The sequence below is a fragment of the Coturnix japonica genome, chromosome 2 (assembly GCF_054131305.1).
Source record: "Coturnix japonica strain WE chromosome 2, WE-NBRP24, whole genome shotgun sequence".
In the NCBI taxonomy this organism is placed as follows: Eukaryota; Metazoa; Chordata; class Aves; order Galliformes; family Phasianidae; genus Coturnix; species Coturnix japonica.
The window spans coordinates 61,604,596-61,631,422 of record NC_140664.1 but is presented as its reverse complement, the minus strand read 5'-3'; the positions used below and the strand labels follow the sequence as shown (position 1 = coordinate 61,631,422).

Below are 26,827 nucleotides of genomic sequence, written 5' to 3'. Positions count from 1 at the left end.
AGAGACATTCTTGCAAATGATGCATCAGTTAGAGGGGTCAGTTTAGGACTCATATTGCTTATTAGCTTGTACTTGATGCTAGAGACATGGAATTATACTGATTCTATTTCCAGTGCAGATCTACAAGCAGGATCCCTCCTTGTGATATCTCGTCAGAAAAGGAGATAAATGTGACAAGCATTCTGGCTTCGCAGTTTGAAATGTGTTTTATTATCTGCATAATCTCAGCCTCCATTTAGTTTCCCACTGTCCTATCATAACTTTATATTATAGAACTTTGCCTATTTTTTTTTTTTTTTCCAGTTTGGAAAAAAAAAAAAAATAGAGGGAAAAAAAAATAGAAAATGTTGTAAGTCCAAAATACAGGATTTAATTACTTAAATATTCAAAGTGACAATAAGAAGAATTACTTCAGTGGCATTTCATAGTGAAGCAGAAATACGCTGTCAGGGCTTTTTTTGTAAATAGTACTATGTTTTCATTTGGCTTTTGGTGGATAGACATTAATATCACTTCAAAGTGTGATTTAACTGTCAAGACTCAAGTAACGATGGAGTATTTAGTATTAGGAGGCAGAGGGGAAGTGAAGTAATCAGTTAGCCCAAATCCAAGTACTATTTTGCGCGTTCTCTTGCTTAAAACCATTTTTCTTTCTCTTTAACCCCCAAATTTTAGTTGAAAAACCACAAAGTGGAATTCTGAGTGTTTTGCTTTTGTTTTCTTTCATTTTTCTTTCATCTCATTACTTCTTAATTTTGCGCTACCAGAAAATTCTGTAAGATGGCTTCTTGGCATAGAATTCTACTGCGTTTATTCCCAAGCATTGTGTTCTCATGAGATTTGATTTTTAATGGTCTCTTTTAGCTCTTTGATTCAATAACAGTTTTAGCTACTGAATTTGAGGCTGGTGATAGAGTATTCAGTGTTCACCTACATGTTGTTTTTAAGTCCGCTCTTGCATGATCTTGATTGGTCTTAATGTCTTTAAGTTGTTCTGGAAAGAAAAGCCCTTTTTTTTTTTTTTTTTTTTTTTTTTTTTAACACTGCAGGAAAAAAGAGTGTACATCTGGAAAGTAACAAATACTGCCCATAAAATAATAAGGTTTTTATACTGTTTTAAATATTTCTTCAGTTGAAGGTTTGCAGTGTGCTTTTAAGTGGATAATTAAAACTGTACTAATTATTATTGAAATTAAATTTGGCATAGTAGTGATCACTTCTGACCATAATGATCATTATTGGCTTTAATTTTATTTGCCCTAAACTTTGGGAAACTTATACACATTGACGCAGCCTTTTGAATTGTGTAGTTTCTAGATCTCCAGACAGTCATTATTTTCACTACTTAATATATTTTACATTGTCTAGCTAATGGATTTTTTTTTTTTTATCCTGTCTTAATTTTATTCTCCCCTGCAAGTGATGTACCCAGGAAAAATAGATTTCTACCAGTCCTGAATCAAGATAATACTAGTAAATATTGTGAGTCTCTGCGATTTTTAGTGTTGTATAACGAATTAAATTTTAGATGTTTATATTGTAGCAATGGACTTCACTGCTTGTTCTCATGCCCTTTATCTCAATTAGTTAATGAAGAACTGAATCAAGTTTACTAGGAAATGAATGAACAATTTCTATTAGATTGTATTTCTACACAGTTGAAGTTTGCTTTTGCAATTAAGGATCTTTACTTCCTTTCCTGCCTGGGTTGTTTTCTTGCTATGATCTTGTAGACAGCTTTAGATTTCTTTTTCCCTCTTAGGCGTTTTTGTCTGATTTATCTGATGTGGATGTAGTGTAGTGCTACTTGTAGATAATCTATCTACTGAAGGTAAATGATAAATATTGAGTACATTATTTCTGGAGAGACAAGGGAATGTACCTTCAAATTTTGGGAAAGGAAAGCTAAGTTTTATTGTTTTTTAGCTAGGAACATTGCAACCTTTAGCATTCAGGTTGTTTTTTTAACAGTCTTACAGTCTCACAGTCTCGTGCAGGTTGGAAGGGACCTTAGAGATCATTGAGTCCAACCCCCGGGATTCGAGCCCCTGTGAAGCAGAGCGGCACTTCTACCATTCTACCACTTGCGCCACAGGGGGGATTCGAACCTGGAAACTTTTATGACAGTTGTATAAGTGAAGCTGTTTTTTTTACTATTCAATGTTGTGTTTAGATGCTTCTTGTGACACTACAATGTGAATTTCATTATGTTAAATTCTGGTTGTGTGGTTGTGTAGGCAGCTGATTTTTTCTAAAATACTGCAAAATTCTAGATGTTCTGGCACATGCAGCACAGCATCAAGTTTTCTTTAAGGGGGAATTCATTTCTGGTTCATCGTGAGGAAAACACATCTGTCCTGTAGTGTACGGTTGTGTTTTGCAGCACCTTATTGGGAGAAACTGTATTTAAGAAAGCTTTAAAGTTTTCTAACAACCTGTCTAGATATAGAATCTTTATTATTGTTTATTCCAAATAATTTTGTGGGGCGCTGTCTTTCCTATTTTGTTTCTTTTTTTTTATTCTATAAACAAGGTGAGAATGGTTGGTTTAAAAGAGAGTGAAACTGCACAATTTTTTACCTGAGTAAATATTTACTTTTTTGATACAGGCGATCAGCAAAATCTCGAAGCAGAAGTCCGTATTCGTCAAGGCACTCAAGATCTCGTAGCAGACACAGGTTGTCTAGGTCGAGAAGTCGTCATTCAAGTATTTCTCCTAGCACATTAACTCTGAAAAGTAGCCTGGCTGCTGAGCTGAACAAAAACAAAAAAGCAAGAGCAGCTGAGGCAGCTAAAGCCAGTGCAAAAGCTTCCAACACTTCAACACCGACGAAGGGAAGCACTGACACTACTGCAAGTGCACCTCAATTGAACAATGTAAAGGACCTGAAGAAAGTTAAAATTGAGCATACCCCTTCTCCTACGAGCAGCACAAATTTGAAGAATGACAAGGCAAAAGCAAAGGTCTCACTTCCTGAAACTAAAGGAGAAAATAATCTGATCTCAGACAAAAATACTAAACAGAAAGCTACAGCAGTAAAAGAGGATAAAGTAACTGTTGTAAAACAGCAACCTGTCACTGTAAAAGAGAAAACCAAACTGAGTACACCAAGTGTAGTAACAAAGGAGAAGGAGCGAATTGTTGCACTACCAGCCTCCACACTGCCACCCTTGCCTTTGCCTCCCACGCTGCCTGAAGATAATGAAACTGATAGGTGAGTTGTGTTGTAAATTTGCTTTCTGGGGATTGTCTCTTGGTTTTATTTATTATTTCTGCATTGGAAAACTAATGGTAACAAAGGCATGTCCAGTCTGTGAGCTACCTGACGCAGCTCATAGTGCAGCTTGCCTACTGCTGCTGCACTCTGCCTAGGCCAGCTGTGACTCAATACCAACAAAACATCGGTGTGCTCTTAGCCCTATCTGGCCTGAAACCAAGGCACAAGGAGGATGCAATACAGGGCTAACTCAAGTTACGGCAAGTAATTGTATGCAGTTTGATACACTGGCTAAACACTATTCTGTGAACAGCAAAATATATTCAGTAATCCTTTCTGTTATGATAAAGCAATTTGAGAATGACTTTTGAGGTTGCTAAAAATTATGGTTTCTTTGGTATATTTGCAACTTCATTTTCAATTAGTATAAATATGCAACCTGCAAATTTTCAAATGAAGGCATTAAACTGAAAAGTTTCATTGTGTCTCTCTTCTGAACTTTTTTATAAGCCCTATCTTAGCAAGAGAGAAGTAACCCTCACTTCACAGTCTCCCCTTATTCATCTAATTGTTTTTGCCAGTAAGTTCATTTGTGAACATCTGTTTTCAAGCATAAAGCACAGGAATAATAAAACTTCATCAAAAATCTTTGATGAACACATTGAGAGCTGCAGCCACTGCTGCCAAACTGGACCGAGGCATTAATTTCGGAAAAACAAGGTCCAATATCCCACTAGTTCTATGGTTTTATTCCTTTTTTGTTTTAACAAAATATTACATATTTTTTTATTACTTACATATGCTAACTATATTGTATAATTTATGAGGGCTGCTACATAAGTGTTGCTTCGTATTTTATTATGTTGGCCCATGATGTCAGAGGTGGATGTTGTTGGTATGGCAGTGTAGGGGTTGAAGCTTCCTGTCAGTATTCCATTACATTTTGTTGCTTTGTGAGGGATGGCATTATAGGGGCAGTCTGACCTTGTGGCACCTGACGTGAAGGTTGCCTGAAGCAAAGATGTCATTTAATTCCTCCAGGTGGGAAAAAATGGCAACCACTTGCATTCATCAACTCTTGCTGAATGTTTCTGGTAACCTAACAGGGAATGTGAGCACAGTGAGGTGGTGGTGAGTGGTGTATTTCAGCAGTGACGACAGCAACAGTGGGTCACCTCCAGTGTTGCAGGTGTTTATGAACTTGACACGCAGGCTCTTGTTCATCACTCATGACTATACAACGCTAATGGTGGCAAATATGCTGAAAGAGTTTTGTAGCTGAGAATTTGTTCTATCAAATGCTGTATCTATTCTTACTGTATTGATTGTAGTTTCCATGGAAACAAATAGGAGGCATTACTTTCAGAGCAGCCTACATATATGTGGCCTAAGACGATTCCTCTTTACTCAGTGTGACCCAGGCAAGTGAAATGGTTGAACACCCATGGTGTTACCCTATTTGCTAGATCAGGCTGGTGTAATTTGTTCATGCTCTTTGGTTGCTTAAGGTGGTGATTATGAGTGAACTGAAGGGAAATGAGATGTTAAAGGTAATTTATCTGACTGAGATGTATTCTAGAAGGAATTTTTCAATGAAAAACACACTAAAGAGATTACTTGAAATTGCAGGCTGGTAAGAACTTTGGGGATAATGCACATATGTAATTTTCAAGATCTCAATTTCAGTGCAAATCTGGGCATAGTTCTGGGGAAAATATTAATTCAGTAGCAGTATCTGAAAATCTTTCAGTAAGCTGGAATTTGAGTTAAAGGTTCTTTAATTTTTATAAATCTGTTTCACTGTTACTTTGAGTCTGAGGTGTGATGTTCACAACTTTTAATCTGTGCTGACTTTTGAAGTGTTAGAGATTGGTCTGTAGTGAGGAAGCTGTAATCTGAATTTAGGCTGTGCTGAGTTTCTTTGTCAACACAGGATACTTAAGTGTGATACATCTTTGTAAGAAATAAATACTGCCAAAGAGAAATTCAAAACATTCTAAATATTCATATAACTGAAAGTAATGTTTTCTCTTGTACTTGCACAAGAGAAAGTTCTTACTTTAGAGAAAGTTGTTAGAACTGGTGGTGTAAACGTTTCTATTAGCAATTTAATGCAGTGTTAAATGTTGTAAGAGCTCTCAGGGTTTGGTGAGTGAATATTACTTAATGAGACAATAGATTTATTTTTTGTTAGCAGTAGAAGAAAACCTTCAGCACTCCAGCAAATGCCATTCCAGATATTCAGAATCACATTTGTGTGGTGAATGTCCAGTTGCATTTCACTTTGACAGAGCCATCCTTCGTGGGAGAACAGGATTACTGACACTTAATTGAGAGATTTATTGTTTTAAAAGGCTTTGTGTGCAGGGTTAAATGTGCTAACATGAAAAGAGATTGTATCCTGAAGCTGTGTCATTGCTTCTCATTATTAGTATTTTTGAATGTAATGTCTGTTTTTAAGTATACCTAAACAGTTCTACTAGCACTGGGCTCATTTTCTTTTATAATACTTGCAGGCAAACTGCATCAGAAAAATTAGTGACAAGAAATATAATGTCTTCTATGTTTTACTTTGTTTCACTCCTGAGATTTAATCATTATGGTGTGAAGTCTGTAACAAGTCAGGTTAAATTGTGAGAGGAAAATGATCTATGATCTTGGGAGGGAAGAAGGACCAAGGTTCAGTTATATTCAGTTGCTGTAGGAAATTGTGCCAACACAGAAGGCTTGGTACTCCTAATGTAGTGTCAGTTGACGTTCAGTAAAAAGGCTGCTCTTGGCTGCCTCTGTTTTCACCTACTACTTCTAAAACTTGTTTCAGAACTTCTCATATACTGTACTTCCACTAATACTGAAAGTTTGAGGGTGAAATTATGAAAGAAATGCAAATACTTGAACTTCAAAATCGAGGTCTTCATTATAACTATTTACTGTATTCGTTCTGACATGAACAGAACAATGAGGACTGTACGTGCTTCCTTGAGGTGCCTCAATGAGTTGAAGCAGTGGCATTTTGATAGGTGGTCTGAGATGCTCAAGGGTTCTGATTTTATAGTAAAGCATGGACATGGACAAAACGCTGGAATGCTTTATTAAATGTACAAAATTTGCTGACTGCAAATAATTTATGAAACAATATGTGCATTCTCCGTGATGGAAGATGCAAGGTCTTTCCATTTATACAATTTCCTACTGTATCTATGAAACTGGGTAGATAAAAAGTTGCAGGAAAGCTTTTCCTCTGGAGGAGTTTTTTTTGAGAGGGGTATAGGACAATAGGACAGTGATGATGTCTGCAGATGTCACTACCTTGGGAAATGTACCCTCAGAGCATGACAAAAAGTTTTCTTTATGCAGTGATAGAGTTTGAAACTTGAAGGGAGTGTACTGTCAGAGAGCCCTGTCAGGGAGAAAGCCATGTCATTATATAAAAATGGTCACGGGTTTACTTATTTGTTATATTATTACTGCAAAAAATGCAGCTAAAGGAAGGAGTTTGGACAAAACAGAACCATGACTTTATAAAAAACATATATATCCCACAGGAAGCATTGTGTGTTCAGAATTTCTCCATTAGAGCAGGAAGAGCGTCTCTAGAGTAGAAATATATTGCTATGTGTTTTGGGGATTCTTCTCAAGACAGAGATTGTCACTGTCTGTTCCCTTAAAAAAGTTAATGAATTAAAATAATAAATAAAAATGCCAAAAGTGACATGGCAGAAGAAATCAGTTTTTGATTTGATTTGTATTGTGATAACTAGAAACACATTGAAACTGGAAGGTGTCTGGAAATCTGTGAGATTGGAATCTGCAAGTAGCATGGTATGGAGTGCTTTTCAGTAGGCTGTAACCATGAAGGTAGTTATCTCTGAAGATCAATATTGAAGTGAATTAGATTAGAATCATCTTTTGTACATTATTTCAGTCAGACTACAGATGTAAGTGCTATACTTGTGGTATCTGGCTTCACCTGAGCTCTAAATAATAATAGTCTGGGCTCTAAGTGGCTAGCAGGGGGAAGAGTTTGGATGGATGGCAGAAGCCTAGGTTGGAGCTCAGCTAGGTTTGTTCTGGCTGGTAAGGCTTGCTATCATTGAGTTGCTCAGTTTGGAAGAGACCTTAATGATCAAGTCCAACCGCAACTTAACCATACTACTCTAACTCTTAACAACCCTTTGCTAAATCATGTCCCTGAGCACCACATTCAAGCAGTTATTAAGCACATTCAGGGATGGTGACTCAACCACCTCCCTGGGAAAACTTATTCCAGTGCTTAGCCACCCTTTCTGTAAAGAAGTTTGTCCTGATATCCAACTTAAGCCTTCACTGGCACAGCTTAAGGCCATTTCCCCTCATCCTGTCATGAGTGAGAAGAGATCGACTCCCCTTTCACTGCAATCACCTTTCAGGTGTTTGAAGGGAGCAATAAGGTCTCCCCTCTGTGCTGGTTCCTTCAATCACTACTCATAGGGCATATTCTCCAAGCCCTTCACAGGCCTTGTTGCCCTTCTTTGGACCTGCTCCAGCACCTCATTGCCCTATCTGTACTGGGGTGCCCAAAACTGAACACAGTACTCGAGGTGAGGCCTCTCCAATGCCGAGTACAGGAGCAGGATGACTTCCCTAGTCCTGTTCACCACACCATTAAAGCCAGGATGCCATTGGCCTTCTTGTCCACCTGGGCATTCTGCTGACTCATATTCAGCCGACTGTTCATCAGTACACCAAGGTCCCTTTCCATCAGGTAGCTTTCCAGCCACTCCTCCCCAAGCCTGTTGGGTTGCCTGAAGTTGTTGTGACCAAAATGCAGGACCCGACACTTGGCCATATTGAAAATCATACAGTTTACCTTGACCCATCAATCCGGTCTATCCAGGTCCCTCTGTAGTGTCTTTGTCCCCTCTGGCAGATTGGTACTCCTTCCCAACTTGGTGTTGTCTGCAGACTTGCTGAGGGTGTGCTCAATCTCTTCATCAAGATTGTTAGTAAAGATGTTAAATAGAAGTGGCCCCAGTACTGAGCCCTGGGAGACACCACTCATCTGAATCAACTGAATTTAACTCCATTGACTACAACTCTTTGGGCCTGGCCATCCAGCCAGTATTTCACCCAGCAGAGCATATGCCTATCCAAACCATGGGCGGCCAGCTTTTCCATGAGATGTTGTGGGGGACAGTGTCAGAGGCTTTAGTGAATCAAGGTAGACCACATTGACAGACTTGCCTTCATCCACTATGCAGGTCAACTTGTTATAGAACAAAATCAGGTTTGTCAAACAGGATCTATGATTTATGAACCCATGCTGACTGGGCCTGTTTCCCTGGTTGTCCTTTAGTTGATCCGTGATGGCTCCAGTTACAATTGGAAAGATTAACATGATAGAAAGGTAACAGAGGAGCATAACAGAAAAGAGACTAGCACGGGTGGGATAGTGTTACAAAGGAAAAGTGCTGACCTGTAGCTGAAGATCTAGGCTCACAGGAAAGACTGTCCAACCACAGATCTTTCCACAGTGTCAGTCAGCCCATAAATGGGGTCTAAGAGAGATGGAGCCAGGCTCCACCCATTGGTCACACAGGTGAATTGCTTCCACCTGTGCTCCCAGTGCTGTGGACCCAGTGCTGACTGGGTCCTTTCCTGAGGTGCTCAATTAGTGGTTTAGGCCATAATTCAACAGTTGCCATACAGCTCCTGAGATTATCTGTTTCATAATCTTCACCGGTACCAAGGTGAGTGTACAGTGACTATAGTGGAAAGATGATAGTTGTAAATACCCAAAAGGTTATTTACAGGAAAAACACACCCATATGGAAGCCTTCAGTCTGCTGGGAACCGCTGACACAGTCTCCACCAAGGAGTAATCTCCAAGAGATGCTGCCTTAGTGGTGGTCAGCCCTTAAATGGGGTCTAGAGGAGATGGAGTCAAGCTCCACCCCTTCTGGGAGCACAGCTAAATTACTCTCACCTGTGCTCCCACAGCTGACTCAACATTTGCCTCAGCTGATTAATCAAAGGTTCAGGCTGTGATTATCAATTTTCCATACAGCGAGATTGATAGGTCTGTAGCTAGCAGGATCATCTTTCTGGCCCTTTTTGAAGATAGGCAATGTCATTCAACAACAGCTTTTGTCAGAAATATGAGGTCTTAACTTGGGTTCTCATTTTCTGTAGAATTTGGTAGTCAGCTATGCATTGGTCAGAGCTCTTTGCAAGTCATTTGTAAAGCTTAAATTGAATTTCTGTCTATTCTAGCATCATTAGCGTATCAACAGCTTAGAATGTACTAACAGCAACATAAAAAAGAATTCCAGTAGGTTTTCTTTGCTTTAGTGCCACTGTACTGTGTTCATTGTTTTAGCAAAATTGTTTCTTTTTTAGTAGCTTGAAAGAGAATATTACAGTGAAGACAGTTAAAGAAACAGAGAAGAAACTTCGCCATCTGCTTGCAGACTTGCCACTTCCACCTGAGTTGCCTGGAGGAGCTGAGTTAAGCAAAAGTCCTGAAGAAAAGAAACCAACAGTTCAGTTACACACCAAGAGGAGACCAAAGTATGATTATTACATATTTTTCTTTTTTTTTTTTTTTTAATTTTCAAGTCTGTCTTGGAAGCAGAAGTGATGATAGTTTCTTAAAAAATTCATTCTGTTCCAAGTATTTCTGCTTTGTATCAGCTTCCTTCATACTGCATAGTCTTAAACTGCATGGTTTGTGGTGGTAACTGCTGGTTAGTGACAGTAAGGTTATTATCTAATAACATCTCACGAATATTAGTGTTGAATTTCTTCAAGGTTAAGACGATCCTTGGATATGATATGTTAGCTGCATTCTTAAAGTAGCTGTATTCTTAAAAATCCTTGTTTTCTAGAATATGTGGACCACGACATGGTGAAACAAAAGAAAAAGAAATAGACTGGGGAAAACGCTGTGTGGATAAATTTGATATAATTGGTATTATTGGTGAAGGCACTTATGGACAAGTTTACAAAGCCAGGGATAAAGACACAGGTAGGTTAAAAAATGTGAACTTAATCCTGCAATTCTGAAGTCAGTGGGTTTGGGTTTTGTTTGTTTTTATAATTGAATAAAATGTGTGTATTCTTTTCTCTAATGTTTTGAAATATTTTGGTTTTGTGCTTTGTTTTTTAATCTAGCCTTTGTTTGTCTTTTGCTGCCTTAAAAAATAATTTATTTGTAAAGTTGTGACTGAAAGTACACGCTGAGTAGTCTCAATCACTGTTTATAGTCATATTTCTTGAACTTTGATGCTCAGTACACAATTTGAGGTAGTGAAGGAAAGAGGGTAAATGGTCTGGGGAAACAAAATGGTGCCACTGATAGGATGCTAAAGAATAATGAAGTTTGTAAAAGACTGCAAAAATGAATGATGCTAGGTGTGAGGTTTGGCCATTTTCCTTCTTCATACTCTGATTGCCGTTAGCTGATAGTAGGAATCACAGATTTCAGAATCACAGAATGACCCAGGTTGGAAGGGACCTCAAGGATCATGAAGTTCCAACCTCCCTAGGAAGAGAATATGTCTTTATGCAGTGCAACCCTGAAGTGTTGCATACAGGTATTTTTCTTACAGTATAGATGACAGCACAACAGAGACATAACTTCTAGGTCTCACCTTAAACTGTTGGTGAAATGAGTAAGCCATCATCATTATGATATGCAGGAATGTTATCACTGCTTCTAAATAGATAACACAGTGAAATTTGTTTCCACATATGTGTTGTAACAATTGGTTTTAAGTTCAATTAGTAGCTCTTCTTGGGACTCCTTGCCCTTCTGGCTTATTTGCGCATACCTTCAATATTGTGTAAGTTCCTACTTCAGCAGTAACTGAAACACATATGATCACATAGCAGCCTTCTTTCTGTTCTCCAGAAGAATGAGCAGTGTATTGCGGTTCTTTTTCCATTCTTGTCTGAATTTGCAAACCTTAGTTTTTTGACTTGAACTGTCACAGAACTTAAGTCCTACCTTTGGAGCCATTGTGAATCATTGCTAGCAGCTTCTTCCAGCCCTTCTGGAATTGTGATCTTTGTGCAGTTAGCTTTCTAATCCAATTACAGCCATATTGGCCTCTTTGGCAAGCTTCTGGTTGTTTGTCTGTGGCAGACCTCTTGTAGAAGGTGTTGTTCTCTCTATACTGAATGGGCCTGTATGGTTAGAGCAAACCTTCCGCCTTTCTATCTGGCCTTGAATTCAAATCCTGTGTCAGGAGTGCCATTACAGGCTTCAAGCTACCTTATAATAGGCTCTGCAACGGGCTTTTCAAAGCAAGATTGAAGAGAGATTGCACCGCTGCTCTTTTAGACACCAGTTCAAGCTGATGCTACATCCTTAGAACATGTCTTATGAGAGCAGAGGTGGTTTGAATTCCTGTTCTGTCCTTTTTGAATGTTTCTCATGCTAACAGGAGAATTTACTTTTTTTTATAATGGTGCCTGTCCTGCCTCTTCTGTTGCAACAGCTACCATTAATATTGTCAAAGTGTTTGAGTGTCTTGCAGCAGTAGCTTTTTGAATAATTACTTTGCTCAAAATAAAGGTCAGTTAATCAGTTTTCTCTTGTTTTTGCAGCTTTTGATGTTGCAGTGATCTCCAGTACTTGATCTCCAGTCCTTTCTGGAACTGATCTTGTGGTGCCTAGAAAACTGCATGATTATTCTTATATAATTTCAAAAGATAAAAAGATTTCATTAGATCCTGTGTCATTCCCATTTTCCTTACAGTATATCATCCCTTCTTTTTGGTATGATCTGAGAGGCAGTCTCTTGATATATGTAGGTTGATATACTTAGGAAGACAAAAGCTGCAACATTAGGATGTATCTCATTCCTAGTTCGCAATCCTAGTTTTTGTCATACCTGGTTTGTGTTGTAAGATATCTTGTTATACTTTTTCTGCCAGAAGGATTGCCATAAATCTAAGAGTATGCAAGCAACATTTGGGCCTATTGAGGTCCAATGATAACCTCTGTTTTACATCTCTGAGGGAAGGACTTGACTGTGCATTCTTATGGTCTACGGGCCCTCTGTATTAACTTTTTCTTGGGACCACCACAATGTAAACTGGAATGTCCACTGTCTGCCTTAACTTTTAGAGATGTCACAAGTTATTATCCCTGATGTCTCATGTGCTATTGCTTTGTATTCAGCTGAATTTATCTTGAATCATACTGGAATGTTGTATGTTGCATATGTTCAATATGCATAGGTGTAGAATAAGGCCTTTTTAGAGTTAACAGATCTGAGCTCCGCAGATCCAAAAAAAAAAAAAGCAAAATGATTGAGCTGATGTACGTTCTCTATATATTGACCATCATGGGTACATAATGCTCCTGCCAGTTTGCAGAATCTAGTTTCATCCAGTTCAGCCAGCAGTAAAAGAAATAAGGGAAATTTCTCTTCATTGTGAACATGACAGTGCCACTTCTGTACATAGTAAGTATATATATCATATACTTACCGATAAATATTAGGTCTCTTCAGTTGTTTGTCTTGCAGCTTGAACTATTTAATATTTCTCTCTAGATACATGTGTGAGAATTTGAACAAAACTGTCACGTTCCACATTTGGTTCCAAAGGATGTTATTGTAACACAATAATAGCCTTTATTAGTAAAGATGTGAGATTGGGAACATGGGTTATAGGGTTTTTTTCATTACTAGTATGGATGCTTATACCTTCCTGACTGCTACAGAGTTTAAAAAAAAAAAAAAAAGAGAGAGAGAAAGAAAAGAAATAAAATAATCATGGATTGTGGTTCTGCAGCTTACTCAGTGAGAGTCAGTATACAGTATAAGATCTTCCCTTTGAGGGAAAACATATCTTCAGATATGTGGTATGAAGACATTGAGTTTAGAGGAAAACTCTCTGGAAGATCTTTTTCATGACTTGGAGAAGGAAACAAATGTTGCCTACTTCAGAGTTTTGAGTGCTTCTATTGCTACTGGTAATTTAGTTCTTTTCTATTGGCAAGAGGAACTTCTGATAAAGACACTGTACTCTTCTGGTGGCCAGCGTTCCTTGGCACTGTGCCTGATGCCATTTTAATTGAGCCTTCTGAAAATGAACCTCAGAGGCCTCTACCCTTCACATCGTTTCAGTCAGGATGTGCCTTCTGTGCCTTTTCAGACCAGACTAAGCTGTTCTGCAAGTCACATTATGTCCACAGCAATCTTTCTGATTCTACTTTTCAGCTTTCTGGGTGTTGGTATCATCTGTACCTTTCTTCTCAGCCTTGTGCGATACACTGGTCAGCTATTTTACTTGAATTTCTGCTCCTTTCACATGAAGAACAAAGAGATCCTTTGTCCTCTCTTTTCTGGTAGATGTCTCCTTCCAGAACTTGCTAATGAATGAGAAATGTTTCAAATTTTGCCATCTCAAAGTGCAGAATAATTGAATAGCTTTGGAAATCTTTATTAACAACAGTTCTTCAATAGGATCTAAATCAGTTCATATAATCTGAATGGGTAAATAATTTGAACTGATGGCTGCTTCTTCGCTCCTTCATTTTTGATGAAATTTTCTGGAGGTGGTAAGTGTTACAGCAGCGTTTGTTCAGAGCCTCTTCTGAATCAATAAATCAATTTGCACTTTTTTTTTGTCTTTGTCCTAGCAACCTTTTTTCCCTGAAACTTTGTTCTTGTACTTGCAGTATTTTGTATTTGTTCAACATGCAAGTCACACTCTTGTTGTCAACAGACTGAGAGTATTCAGGAAGGCTTACCTTATTTATTGGATTGATTAAACAAGGGACTGTTTTGGAGTCCAACTTCTACTTAATCTAGTTACAAGACAGGAAAGGAGGTTGTGACTTTACATTGCTATTGGTGGCTTTCTTGTAGAACATCTCTATTCCCAAGGTACACATCAGTTTTTGTTTTGCTTTCTTATCAAGCCCTTGGGAGAGCAGTTCACTTTTTTCTATGTTCTCACCTGTGGTGGTATAAAAGTAAAACCATAGCTAACATGGGTCTGTCTCTGAAGGTGCTGTTGATAATCATTCTTACATAGGGGTTTATTGGTAGACCTGGTGTGGAAGTTCAGGACACAAGTGAGGTGTACACGTGGAAGACAGTTACTATAGATGTTTGCTAGAAACTGTCATTTATAATTGTTTCTCTACATCTTTGTTTCCGAATAATAATTAATTTTGTTTCTGTGCAGCACAATGCACAAACCAAAATTTTAACTGTTTCTGAATGGAGATTATAAAACTAAACAGTAACAAATGGGAAGCAACGAAACAAACTAAAGTCCCATAGTTTGGTTGCTAATGGTTTTTTTTTCTTTTTCTTTTTTCTTTTTCTTTTTTTAATTTTTCTCCTAGGAGAATTGGTGGCGCTGAAGAAAGTACGATTGGATAATGAAAAGGAAGGGTTTCCAATTACAGCTATTCGAGAGATTAAAATTCTTCGTCAGCTTAATCACCAAAGCATTATCAACATGAAGGAAATAGTGACAGATAAGGAAGATGCTTTGGATTTCAAGAAGGACAAAGGTATGTGTGCGAACATTAGGGTGGCTCTTTCTGGTCGTGTTCTTAATATAGTAACCTGTTACTCTGCAGCTGAAGCTTCATGTTTAAAAGTTTGAAACTCCGACACTTGATACTTAATGACAGAAGTCCTTTACTTAGATCAGCCATGCTTCTTGTTGATAGAAGCATTTTTGTCAATATTTTGTGTGTTTTTTTTTTTAAACAAACAAACTTGATTTTAGTTTGGCTGGAACAATTTTGAAGAACAGATATTTCACTTGACACTCATGGGTTGGATGGGGCCAATAACAAGAGGAAATTCTCACATACGTGAAAGGTTGTCTGGTTTTGCCTTTTACTTTTCTCATAGTATTTTCTCATCATTTGGAATGTTGCAGGCTCAACACTAAAGGGGATATTGTTATTTTACTGCAAGTGTCAGTCTTGTTTGGATTGTGCTTGATTTTTTTATTTTTTATTTTTCACATAATTGTGAACATAGTTGTGTACATAATTGTGTTGAAGGCTAGAAGGATAAATGTTTTTATTCAAATACAAGGCTTACAGACATCCGCTGTTTCGGTTCTTTCAGTGTTAAGTCTGGTTTGTCTGAGTTGTTGCAGCCACTTTATCTTGGAGAATCAAGGAAACAAAAGGAAAAGCATGCAGTTTTGCTGCTTGGAACTTTTTATACCAAATGCTTGTTTGAAAATGTAGTCATTTTGACTTTCGAGGCCATATCCTTTCTGCTACAAGTCTTCAAGTCTTCTAAACCCATCAGTTTGGAGTATTATAGTGCCTTATGGTACTAAAGGTAGATACACAATCTGGTACAGGAGGAAGTTTGAAGTCTGGAACCTGTACTTGCTTTCCTGTTCTCATGAGTTTCTATACAGCATGTCTAGCTGTATAGTAAATAAGTATATTTACTTATATAGTAAGGAAGTATACTTCCTTACTTCCTTAGTAAGTAGGAAGTAGTTACTTCCTACTTATAAGGAAATAGTAAATGACCCACGTAGCCAAGGGAGTAGCATGCGATATTGTGATGACTTGGAAGATGAGTGTCAGAATTAGGCGGGAAATAAGTTAGAAAGTATAGTATGTTGAGAGATGTATATAACATTGATTACATTTATTTGTTGTATAAAAGTATGAAATATATAGCAGAGCAGTTCCTCTAGGTGTATGTGTGCAGTTTCAGTGGTCAGCATCCACTTTAAACTCTGATCTGCAACATCCAGCTTAGGCTTTTCATGTGAGTCTTGTATGAAGTTTTAATTAGGCCTAACTTTGGCTAATGAGACCATAATGAGTGCTGAATGAAAGTTTATATTCATTGATTAATTTTCTCAGTTTCTGTTTGCTGTCAGTTCTGAGACTGAATTGTAAATCGTTTTGTTTACTTCTCTGTATTTTCAGAAAACTGCAAGGGAAGGGACTTCTCTGGAGATACTAGGATAAAATAAGTTATTGAGGTTGTCTCTTGGAAAGCATTAGCATGGTAATAAGTCTGCTATTATGGTTTGTTTCTGAAAAGATGGAATTTTATTTTTTTTCAGGCTACTGCAATCTGTATTTCTCTAATGAGAAGAGAGATGGAGATTTGTAGCTGAGAAGTATTGGGCAAGTTGTAGTCTATGCAGAGAGCAAAAGCAAATGGGAATTTCAGTCATTTTCATGGTAAACCATGGCAGATATTGACGTGGTAGTGACATACATTATTGAAGCAAAAATTACAGTAGAATTGAAGTGTTTGCCTTCTTGTGAATATGCCTGTGCTTAATATATGTTATGATTGTGTTAACTTGGGAATATAGCTGTTAAAAAAATCCCCTACTGTTGAAATCTCATTGATTTCAATGATGAATGAATGTATGAAATAGGATGAGAACATTTCTGTTCCTCTGGTTGTACATGTGAACTTAATTTTTGTCTGAGACTGTTATCTCCTGACCTGTTACTCACCTACTCACTCACTTAAAAACCAAAGAAAAAACATCTTAATTGGGATTTCAGAAGTTAAAATGCACCAAATGGAAGATCCTGCCAATTTCATAAACGTTTGTCACATTTTATACAGTACTTACTTTAAGGAATTTTTTTTTGAGATAGTAACGTTGGCCTGCAAACCATCAGTGGCTTTACTCATACCATGTTTTCCTGATACTTTTGAGCTGTTACATGTTTTTAGTGACCTAAACTTACTGACTTGGAATTAAAATGTTGTTGCCAATCTTAAACTACAGAGGGTGCAAAAAAAAGTTTATCTTACAATGTTTCACCTCAGCCAGTTTGGGTTGTTATCTTAACAATAGCTTTTATAGAAGGGATTTGTTTTAATTCTACCTAGGTCAAATATATGAAGAAGAAATGCAGCACATCTGAGTAGTGAGTTGCAAATGTAAAGAGTATTCAATTGGTGGTAAAACAGAAATGGTTTGTATGAACTGGGAGCATATACAATTAAGAGAGTTATATGTGGATCTTATATACTGAAGATCTGAATTTTTTACCTTTTTAATATTTAGCATGTGTGAGATAGGTATGAAACAGATTTGAAGCAGTTGGAGAATAGCGCGACTGATTACTAATGTAATATCTTGATTCTGATGCATGAGTGCTGTTGGATATAGCATTTATCTTGGGTTTGTGGAGAAGGAGTATCTGTTCTGTGTATTTCTCTAGTAGCTCATCTGCCTATAGGCTTTTTCTCTTCCTTCCTATTACTCAGAGCTTATATGTGAAGTTAGGAATGGGACACCTGACTTTGTATGCCATGTTCTGCATTCATCTGCATAACAGTTATTTTAATAGATAAAAAACTACTGAACATACTGTTGAAACTTCCTTTGATTCTCTGAGGACATAAAGCTTTATTTGGCTTGATCATACCAATGAGCTATAGATGCCACTCAGTGTTTTCCTAAAATATCAGAGCTATGGTTATTTTTGAAGATGTTTTTTTCCCAGTAAGCTAATGCAGGAGCAGTTGTGGGTGTCAGCTTTTTGTGTTAGCAGAAGCATTCTGATACAGTTGGTGCTTGTGACCAAGTCTGCTGCTAACTATGCTTTCCTTCACTCTTCCTTTTTTTGTTTGTTTGTTTTTGTCTGAGAAAGTTTGTGGCTTTTTCTGTGCAACTGTAATTGAAGAAAACAAGACTGGATTAAAACAAACTTGGAGTTGTAATTTAGGTGTAGTAAAATCCATAGTTCTGTGCAAGATTAGTTGAGCTGTTTCATCTAAATTTGCAAGAAAATTATTGTGAAGACCACCCCTCTTTCTCTGGGCTTTTCTCATCTCTGCTTTGTTCTCTTCATTATTCTTAGGACTCTCCCTTGTGCACCCGAGATGGTCCTCTTGTTCTCCATCACCTGTTTATCAACTCCAAGCTATTTGTAAATGATCAGCAGTCTAATTATGGAACTACCATGATAGCTTTTTACTGAACACATATAATTGCCCAATTTACCTTTTGTTACGCTGAATGTAAAGCTGCATGAGAATGGACTGGCTCCTCTTCATCCTTTCAACCGGAAGAGGCAGTTTTCAATTGATAACCCATCAAGGGTTGATGTGGAGCTTTGTTTGGGAAACCCTAGTAAAAAGAATGTGTGTGAATTTCCTATTTAGATTTATAAGCTTGTTTCCGTAACTCATTCTAAAATCTAAGGTTACTTTAGGAAGGTTCAATTTTGAATGCAGTTGCTGTACAAAAAAAAGCCAGTATCCACCCCAACAGTACAGTAATATACTTGTGAAGAGGACTCTATGGAGTCTGTGGAATGTTGTTGTATAACTTAGCTAGCTACTTTCCTGTATCCATCATAGAGTACTTTGTCTGAAAGTTTGTTTTTTGAAAGGAGTCCTTGTCAGCAATCATGCTGTCATCATTCTGTCCCTCTGTAGCTAGTTTTATCTGGATTTCCTGGGAAGTTCAGTCAGATATGGAAAACTAAGTGAATACATGCTACTTTGAGAGGTTGTGGCGTCTTCTTTGGTGATATTCAAGACCCACTAGGACACATTTCTGTGTAACTTACTTTAGAGAACCTACTTTAGCAGGGCATTGGACTTAATGATCACCAGAGGTCCCTTCAAGCCCAGATCCTATGATTCTGTGAAGCTTTCTTTATGCTACTGCTAAGTTATCGGGATTAGTGAATGCCTGTGGGTGTTTCTTCATGTCTGTGTGCGTTACTTAATGCTGGTTTGGAGTAACTATAGGAAAGGTATGATTCTGTTAGGCTAAGTTTGTCTTAACAGAAAAAATTGTTCTGTCTTGCAATACCTAAGTGGAAAAACAAGTATGGCAGTGATGCCTTATTTAGTCTTAAGATGATTAATTCATAGGCTATGTCTTTGGTGTTTAGAAAATAGGTTTGTGTGACTTAAGTAGAAAGAAAAGATGAACGTCTTCTTAAAAGCACTGTATCATGGGTCCTAAAAGAGAAATGTAAAGGAAGTGGGTGATTAAATATAATCCAATTATCTAATCAATCAAACAAAAAATATTATCTACATATAACATAGTAGGGGCTAGGGGAGACTTATTAGTGAAATGAAAATGTGTTCAGCAATTCAGCAATCTATATACCATTCATAAAATGAGGCAGGGTTCCCATTTTAGAGCATTTTTATTTATAGGATACGATAATATATTGTATTATATATGTATACAAGCATATATGTATATATATGCAAAGCATATATACAAAGATTTAATTAAAATTTTTACGTAATAAGGCATTTCCAGATCTCCAGTGGCCAGATTATTTGATCTGTATCTGATCAGATAATTTTAAGAACCCCAAAAACTTATCACATTTGGAAGTAATTAGCTTAAAAGCTGCCATCAGGTTAGGTTTTTAGATTATTCCCTTTCCCTCTCTGCCCGAAGCATGTGTATCTTAGTTTTGGAACAAAGGCATAGCTTGATATCCTGCTTACTGAATCTGTTTGAGTTGATGACAGTCCAAAAACCAGACTGCTCATGTCACACAAATTGTTTTGCCAGTTGTTTTTTTTTCTCACCTGAAAGTTGTGTACTGTAGAGTTAATAACTGTATCTGCGTAGCTCAGTCACATTATAGTAAAGCTTGTTTAGTGTTTCAATTGAAGAAACTTGATTACTGTTAGAGCTTCGTTAATTGCTTTTAGAGGAGACGATGTGTTAATACTGCAGTTATTCTAAACTAGTACCTTACTTTCTGACCCTTACCAGTCTTCGCTGACATAATGATTTAACAGATAAGCTTTCCATATTGCAGAACAAAGAAGTAAGGCTAGAACTACTTCCCAAGTCTCCTTTGTTTATCATGTACCTCCCTAACAGATTCAGCTGCTATTATCCTTTACTCAGAACTAGGCTACCCTTCAGCTGTTCCCACTGTTGCTCTGTTAGTGTGTGCAGACAGTAAGGATTCTTACAGTCTTAGAAGATGAAAAAATGGAGATAAGCTGCATGCATTAACAATTAGAAATTGGAAAAGATGCAACCCCTGTCAGTGCTTTCTTGCAGCATGTGGAAATTGACTATAGGCTTCCTCCTGCCCCACAGGTACTTATCAGGGAGTGCAGGCCTTTAATAGAACAGCAGTAAGAAGAGCAACGTTAATATCAGATAAGTAATTCCAGGTTCATTTGAATTGTATATACTTTACTGAAACAGAGCAGTAGCTTATTTTATGATATTACTTATGTGGATATTGGGCAAAGCTGTTACAAAACAAAAGTGTGTCATTTTGTGGCGTTATTGAACACATGACATCATAAAGGAAAGGATGATTCTTCTGTCCTTAATGTTTTCCTTTTTGAGAAAAGAATATTTGTGATATTTGTGTAGCATGAACTAAAGGATGACATAAACTCAGACAATGGTGTAAAACTTTTATCTATAAGCAGTTTACTTCTTGAATATTTATAGCTTATTTTCCTATTACAGAGCACAAAACTTCAGGCCTCCTATCTAATAAAAACCCGTGGAAATTTGAAATGATCAATAAAGTAATTTTGTTTTTGTTGACTGAAATTACAGACATCAGAAAATGACATCTTATTTCTCTAAAATCAAATTAGCAGAAGTTTCACTTCAGTTTGCTTAGTAACTCTTTTGCAACTATGATCACTCTAAAAGTAGTTTGAATAATACTGAAAATCAGATTTGTAATATACATCCAAAGCTGGTAGACTGACTTTAGTAGGTTCTTGTAACCTCTGAAGAATGTTGAACTCTGACAGATCATAGAATGGCTTAGGTTGGAGCGGACCTTAAAGATCATATAGTTCCACCCCCCCCCCCCCCGCCATGAGCAGTTGCCAACTATGATCAGGCTGCCAGGATCCCGTCCAACCTGAGCCTTGAATGCCTCCAGAGATGGGCATCCACAACCTCTTCGGGCAACCTGTTTCAGTGCCTCACCACCCTCTGAATAAAAAATTTCTTCCTAACATCTAATCTGAATCTACCCTCTTCCAGTTTAAGGCCATTCCTCCTTGTTCTGTCAGTATCAGACCATGTGCAAACTTGTTTCACCTCCTGCTTGCAAGACTCCCTTCAATCCTGGAAGACCACAATGAGGTGTCCCTTGGGTCTTCTCCAAGCTGGACAAGCCCAACTCCCTCAACCTTTTCTTCATAGCAGAGGTGTTCTTCATCTTCATAGCCCTTCTCTGGATCTGTTCCAACAGCTCTGCATCCTTTCTGTACTGGGAGCTCCACTCTTGGACACAATACTTCATGTGGTGCCTCACAAGAGCAGAGCAAATCACCTCACCCTCACTACTGGCCACCCCTCTTCTGATGCAGCCCAGGATACCATTAGCCTTCTGGGCTGCAAGAACAAACTGCTGGTTTGTGTCCAGCTTTTCCTTTGTCAGGAACCTTAAGTTCTTTTCCACAGTGCTGCTCTCAGAGAGTTCTTTTCCCAGTCTGTACTTCTATTTGGGATTGCACTGACCAAAATGCAATGTCTTGCACTTGATCTTGTTAAATCTTGTTAGATTCTTGTGTGTCCACTTCCTGGGTATGTCCAGGTCTCTCTGGGTGTTATTTCTTCATTATGTCATCTTCACCTCTCATCTTGGTGTCATCATCAAACTTCCTGAGGGGTACATTAAATCCCACTATCTGTGTCATTTATGAAGATGTTGAGGAGCACCGATCCCAAAACAGACTTATGGAGAACACCACTAGTCATGAACCTCCACCTGGACATAGAACTAATGACAACAATCCTATGGCTGTGACCATCTAGACAATTCTTTATCTACCTAATAGTCCAGCCTTAAAGTCTATATCCTCTCCAATTTAGAGGTAAGAATGTGGTGCAGAACCATGGTAGTAGGCTCACGTAAGTCCAGGTAGATGACATCAGTTGCCCTTCCTTTGTCTACTGAAGCTGTCACTCTGTCATAGAATGCCACTAGATTGGACAGGCGTGGTCTCCCCTTGGTGAAACTATGCTGGCAATCTCTGATTACTTCTATATGTATCTTAACATCTCTTCCAGGAGGATCCACTCCATGATCTTCCCAGGCACAGATGAGAGGCTTGCTGGCTTGTAGTTTCTCAGATCTTCCTTTTTCCCTTTCTTAAATGTTGGAATGATTGTTTTCCTTCTTCCAGACACTGGGGACTTCGCCTGACAGCATCAGTTTTTCATATATGATGGAAAGCAGCTTGGTGACCACATTAGCTAGTTCGTTCAGAACCCTGGGATGTATGTCATCTGTCCCCATAGGCTTGTATACAGTCAGCTTCATGAGGTGGTCACAAACTTGCTCTGCTTTTGCACTGGGAGAGATTTTGCTCTCCTGATCCCCACTTAAAATATCAGGGACATGAGAAGTATGAGAGGCCTGACTGGGCATGAAGACCAAGGCAAAGAACTCGGTAAGTACCTCAGTTTTTTCCATGTCTGAGGAGACAAGCTCTCCCTTTTCATTTATCAGTGAGATTGCGCCCTCTTTTGCCCATCCCTTCTGCCTAATGTATTTAAACAATCCCTTGCAAAGATCTTTTCCATCTGCACATTAACAGAAGGTTAACGCCATCCCTGCACATCCGGCCAGCATCCTTATATTCTTCCTAGGCCACCCACCCCCACTTCCACATATTATATTTTTCCTTTTTTTCCCTTAGTGTGACCTGATGATCCTTGTTAGCCATGTGGGTTTCCTGCCTCATCTTTTGTTCTGGGCAGTGGAGAGCTTTCATGCCCTCAGAAAGGCATGAATTAAAATGCTTCCAGCTCTGTTCTGTTCCTTTGTCCCTATGGGATCTTGTCTAGCAATTCCTTAAAAAAGCCTAAAGTTTTCTCTCCTAAAGTTCAAGGTCCTGACTCCACTCTTTGCCAGGCCTGCATTCCTCAAGATCACAAACTCAACCAGGGCGTGATTGCTGCAACCCAGACTGCTTCTGATCTTCTTTAATGATCTTCTTTGTGTTGCTGAGCATAAGGCCCAACAATGCTTCAGTTCTAATGAATCATCACACCATGTTTCTGCGATAGCAATAAAGGTGTTGTTTTCCAGTTGATCCTCACTTTTTTCCCCATGCTGAGTGCATTGGTACAGAGGTACTTTAGCTAGGCTCTCAGCAGCATTACCCTTCCTAGAGGACTCCTCCCAAAAACGTCTGGAAAAAATCTTTTGTTTTCCCCTGCTGCTCCCTAAAGTGTTCCCTGACTCTTCTCTGTTTCTCAGCAGTACGTTCCCTTTGACCCATCGAGTCTTGTTTAAAACCCTGATGATAAGCTTCACCAGCTTGCTGCCTAGTATATTCCTCATAAGATGCAGTAGGTTAAGGGCATCTACTAGCACCTTGTTCCCCGAGCTTAGCTATGGTATCCCACACCTTGCCATGTCTTGCCAGGCTTGCTGTCACACCTTTCCTGCTTCAAACCTAGTTAATGGCCTTCAGTGAACCCAGCTAGCTCTTGGGCCTGAATTCTTTCCCCAGTGACATAGGTTGACCCCATCAGCAGCCATCGGGCCAAGTAAACTGCCACATGGTTTGAAAACAAAATAATAATAGCAAAAAAATTCCTGAGGTAATACCAGCTTCTCAGCCATGTATTTTTTTCAGATGAGTTTTCCTGCTCCTCTCAGTATCTCTGCCACTGAAGGGATAGAGGGAGGCACCACAATGTTACTCCTGCTCCATGCACCAACTGCCCCAGTCCATTAAAGTCCCATTTGATAGCCCCCAGGCTTTTCTCAGTGATTTCACTCCTGCTGGCCTGAACTGTCAATTAGGGATAATAATCAGAAGGGTGAACTAGACTGAGGTTTCTCCTAGAAATGTCCCTGACCTGGACCCCAGGGAGACTGCACACTACAGGTAGGAATACAAAAGGAATACCCTGCCATGCGGTAGGTATATGGAATACCTTACAGGTCAGGTCTGGCTAATGTATGTATTGTGACCTCTATTCCTCTCAGAAGGGAATCGTACTTCTTTCCTTTTTGGTAGAGGCAATCTTGAGGCATGGAGTTGACCTCCTTACCCTAGACAACCTATTGGGTGGACCTTCCACCACATGTCCCTCGAGTACCAGAACGTCAAACCTATTTCATAAAGGCACCTGGGAAGGTGAGGTAGGTAAGGGAGAGTATTTTCCTGTGATTCCAAGCAGGTACCTGCTTCCATTTCTTTCCATGTCTTAAGTCCTTTGCCCTGATGGTAACGGCAGGGGGTCTGCCACTATTTGGGGTGTATTACCATGGTGCCTTTCTTGTAGATATGCCTCCTTGAGCTCTGCCACCAGGCTGAGCAGATCTTTCACCTGCTCGCACCTCGTGAAGGTGGTGCCTCTGCCATCTTGTGGGGGCAGCAACAGACTCAGGCACTCCCTGTAGCCAGAAACCTGAACCTCCACATTTTTGAACAAGCACTCAGTCTGGTTAGCCACATTATTTTTGACAAGGGTTTTCCACCTAGTGGAGGCCACAGCTTGATTTGTTGTCTGGGGGACAGCTGATAGGTCAGTCTGTTCCCCAACTGAGGAGGGATTCTGCCCTCTTTGCGCAACCTGCCGTGCCATGCTCTAATTGCTCACTCTGTGCTGTGCTCTGTTAGGGCTGCCTTTGTGCTTGTAGGGTGTAATGGCATGCTCATGGCCCCATCCCTGTTCCATCACAGGGGGTGGTAACTTGGAGCTTCTGGCTGACAGGAGTTCAGTTGCCCTGAATAGGCTGTTCCTTGCTTCAGTACAGAAGGCAACTGCACCAGCACTGTTCACCTGCAGAGAATCAAAAATATTTTAAAGTATATTTCAAAACAAATCCTGACATTGTTTACTATATAGATATGTACAAGCATAATGGATCAGTACATTTGCCCTTGTGCTGCTATGGAAAGAATGCTTTCAGCATGTATACTTCGTGCCATTCTAGTGTATGTTTCCTAAGGAGAGTTGCAGGGAATACAAATAATTGGATGTCATCTTCCAGGTATTTCTCTGCCGTGTGTTTGTTTTTATTGTAAATTGTCTCTATTGTGAACTTGTTTCAGGAGGATACCAATAGTGTGATTGCTGGTTATAAATAGCACTGAAAAACTCTGGGAATTCATAGGCAGAGCAGGAAATTGCTCAAGGCATAGGATCTGCTTTGCATATAGAAGAGAAGGCTGGATTCAGCTGTTTAACCGAACAGCTCTGAAATGTCGCTGACCCTACTCTTTCCCTTATCACATGCGCAGGGTGTAGTCTGCTGTCATGACAGAGTTGACTTCCGTTTGCATTCCAGAACAAGAAGGTACTGAGGTCATTGGTATTCAGTTTTGTTGAGCTGACATCTTCTGAAGGGGTCATTTAGATTATTCTGGCGCTGCTGCATTAGTATCACGTGGGTTGGTGGTTTTTTTTGGTTTTTTTTTTTTGGTTTTTTTTGAGGGATTTTCAAATCCGTCATGCTTTGTCCTTCAGCAGTTGTCAGTCAAGCAGAACTAACGCTAGTTGCTAGCTGTCCAGTTTCCAAAGGCCAAAATTAGGAACCTCTGTGCTTTACTGTATAGGACCGGTGAGGCGCACTGGTGAATGGTTTAGGCAGATATTAATGCAGCAGGCTTCTGTTGCTGTATAGCTGTTAATCCTTGTCTTTCCTTCGTTTTATTGAAGTGGTGGGACTGTGTTGAATCTGGTTGATTTATCTTCTGCTCCACCTTCTCTGTGCACCCAGTTGGGTATTTTATAAATGTTTTTTTACTTTCTCCATGTTGCTGTCCACAGCAGGGCAAAAAGAGATGGATTAAAACCCACAAACCTCAGTCTCCTGGGCAGTGGCCTGTAGTTTAGTTGCTTTTCACTGATCTTTGTCTTTAAGTTTCGCACTTAATGTGTAATTTTTACCTGTTTGTTTAAATATTAAATCCTAGGCGCAATTTCAGCTTGATAGAGTTTTTCCTTCTCATTTTCAGCCACTGTGCAAGAAAGCACATCAGTTTGCCAAAATCTGGCTGTAAATGTATGTTTTAGCAAACTGAATTCCCCTTGCTGATACAAGACTTTCACTGACTTCTGAACTGGAACTTCTCATTTGGAAGCTAGAACCTGTGTTGAGTTCTTGTTGGGCAGAAGCTTCTTTCACTATAAAGTGATAGCTTTAAAATCTCTTGGGGAGATTTTTGAAAATGGAAGGTAGACAGATCCCACTAAATGAAGTTTCTGCTTTGCAACCACTGCTCTGCAGGGTCTGTGTTGTATCAGCCTTAGAGTTAAGAATCAATGCTAAACATCACATCATGCTGCTGGTTGGATATTGCTGTCTCAGGTGCACATAATGTTTTCTTTTTAGGAACACTTGTGTATATCAAAGACCTGTGGCTTTAATGGGTTTATTTATGGAATAACATGAGCTAACATGAGATATGGCCAGATACTGAGAGAGTGATGAGGTGCTGGAACAGGTTGTCCAAAGAGAATGATCTGTACCTGGAGGTGTTTAAGTCCAGGCTGGCTGGGGTCCTGGACAGTCTGATCTGGTACTTGATGTAGTGGCTTGTGACTTTGTCCATGGCGTGTTTTTGTTGAGGAGCCATAGGGAGTGCCCATGTTTATAAAGCACTGCATTGTAGAATTTTTTGTTTTCACAAGCATTTAGTGATTAG

The 26,827-nt window shown here is 39.0% G+C and overlaps 1 protein-coding gene across 15 annotated transcripts in view; it reads left to right on the top strand.

The window, feature by feature from the left end:
- The window catches only part of CDK13 (cyclin dependent kinase 13), a 58,482-nt gene that overhangs the window by 10,850 nt on the left and 20,805 nt on the right, over positions 1-26,827 (top strand). For 10 of the 15 annotated variants that reach the window (XR_014942653.1, XM_085537613.1, XM_085537618.1 and 7 more), the window contains exons 2-5: positions 2,610-3,215; positions 9,597-9,767; positions 10,085-10,224; positions 14,566-14,736. Coding sequence is in view for 14 of the 15 variants with exons in the window: in XM_085537613.1 (XP_085393739.1) it covers positions 2,610-3,215; positions 9,597-9,767; positions 10,085-10,224; positions 14,566-14,736 (1,088 nt within the window). In the remaining variant the exon portion in view is untranslated. Of the gene's footprint in view, positions 1-2,609; positions 3,216-9,596; positions 9,768-10,084; positions 10,225-14,565; positions 14,737-18,045; positions 19,769-20,276; positions 20,715-26,827 lie in introns of those variants that run through there. The other 5 variants (XM_085537616.1, XM_015854951.3, XM_085537622.1 and 2 more) reach the window with 3 other exon arrangements.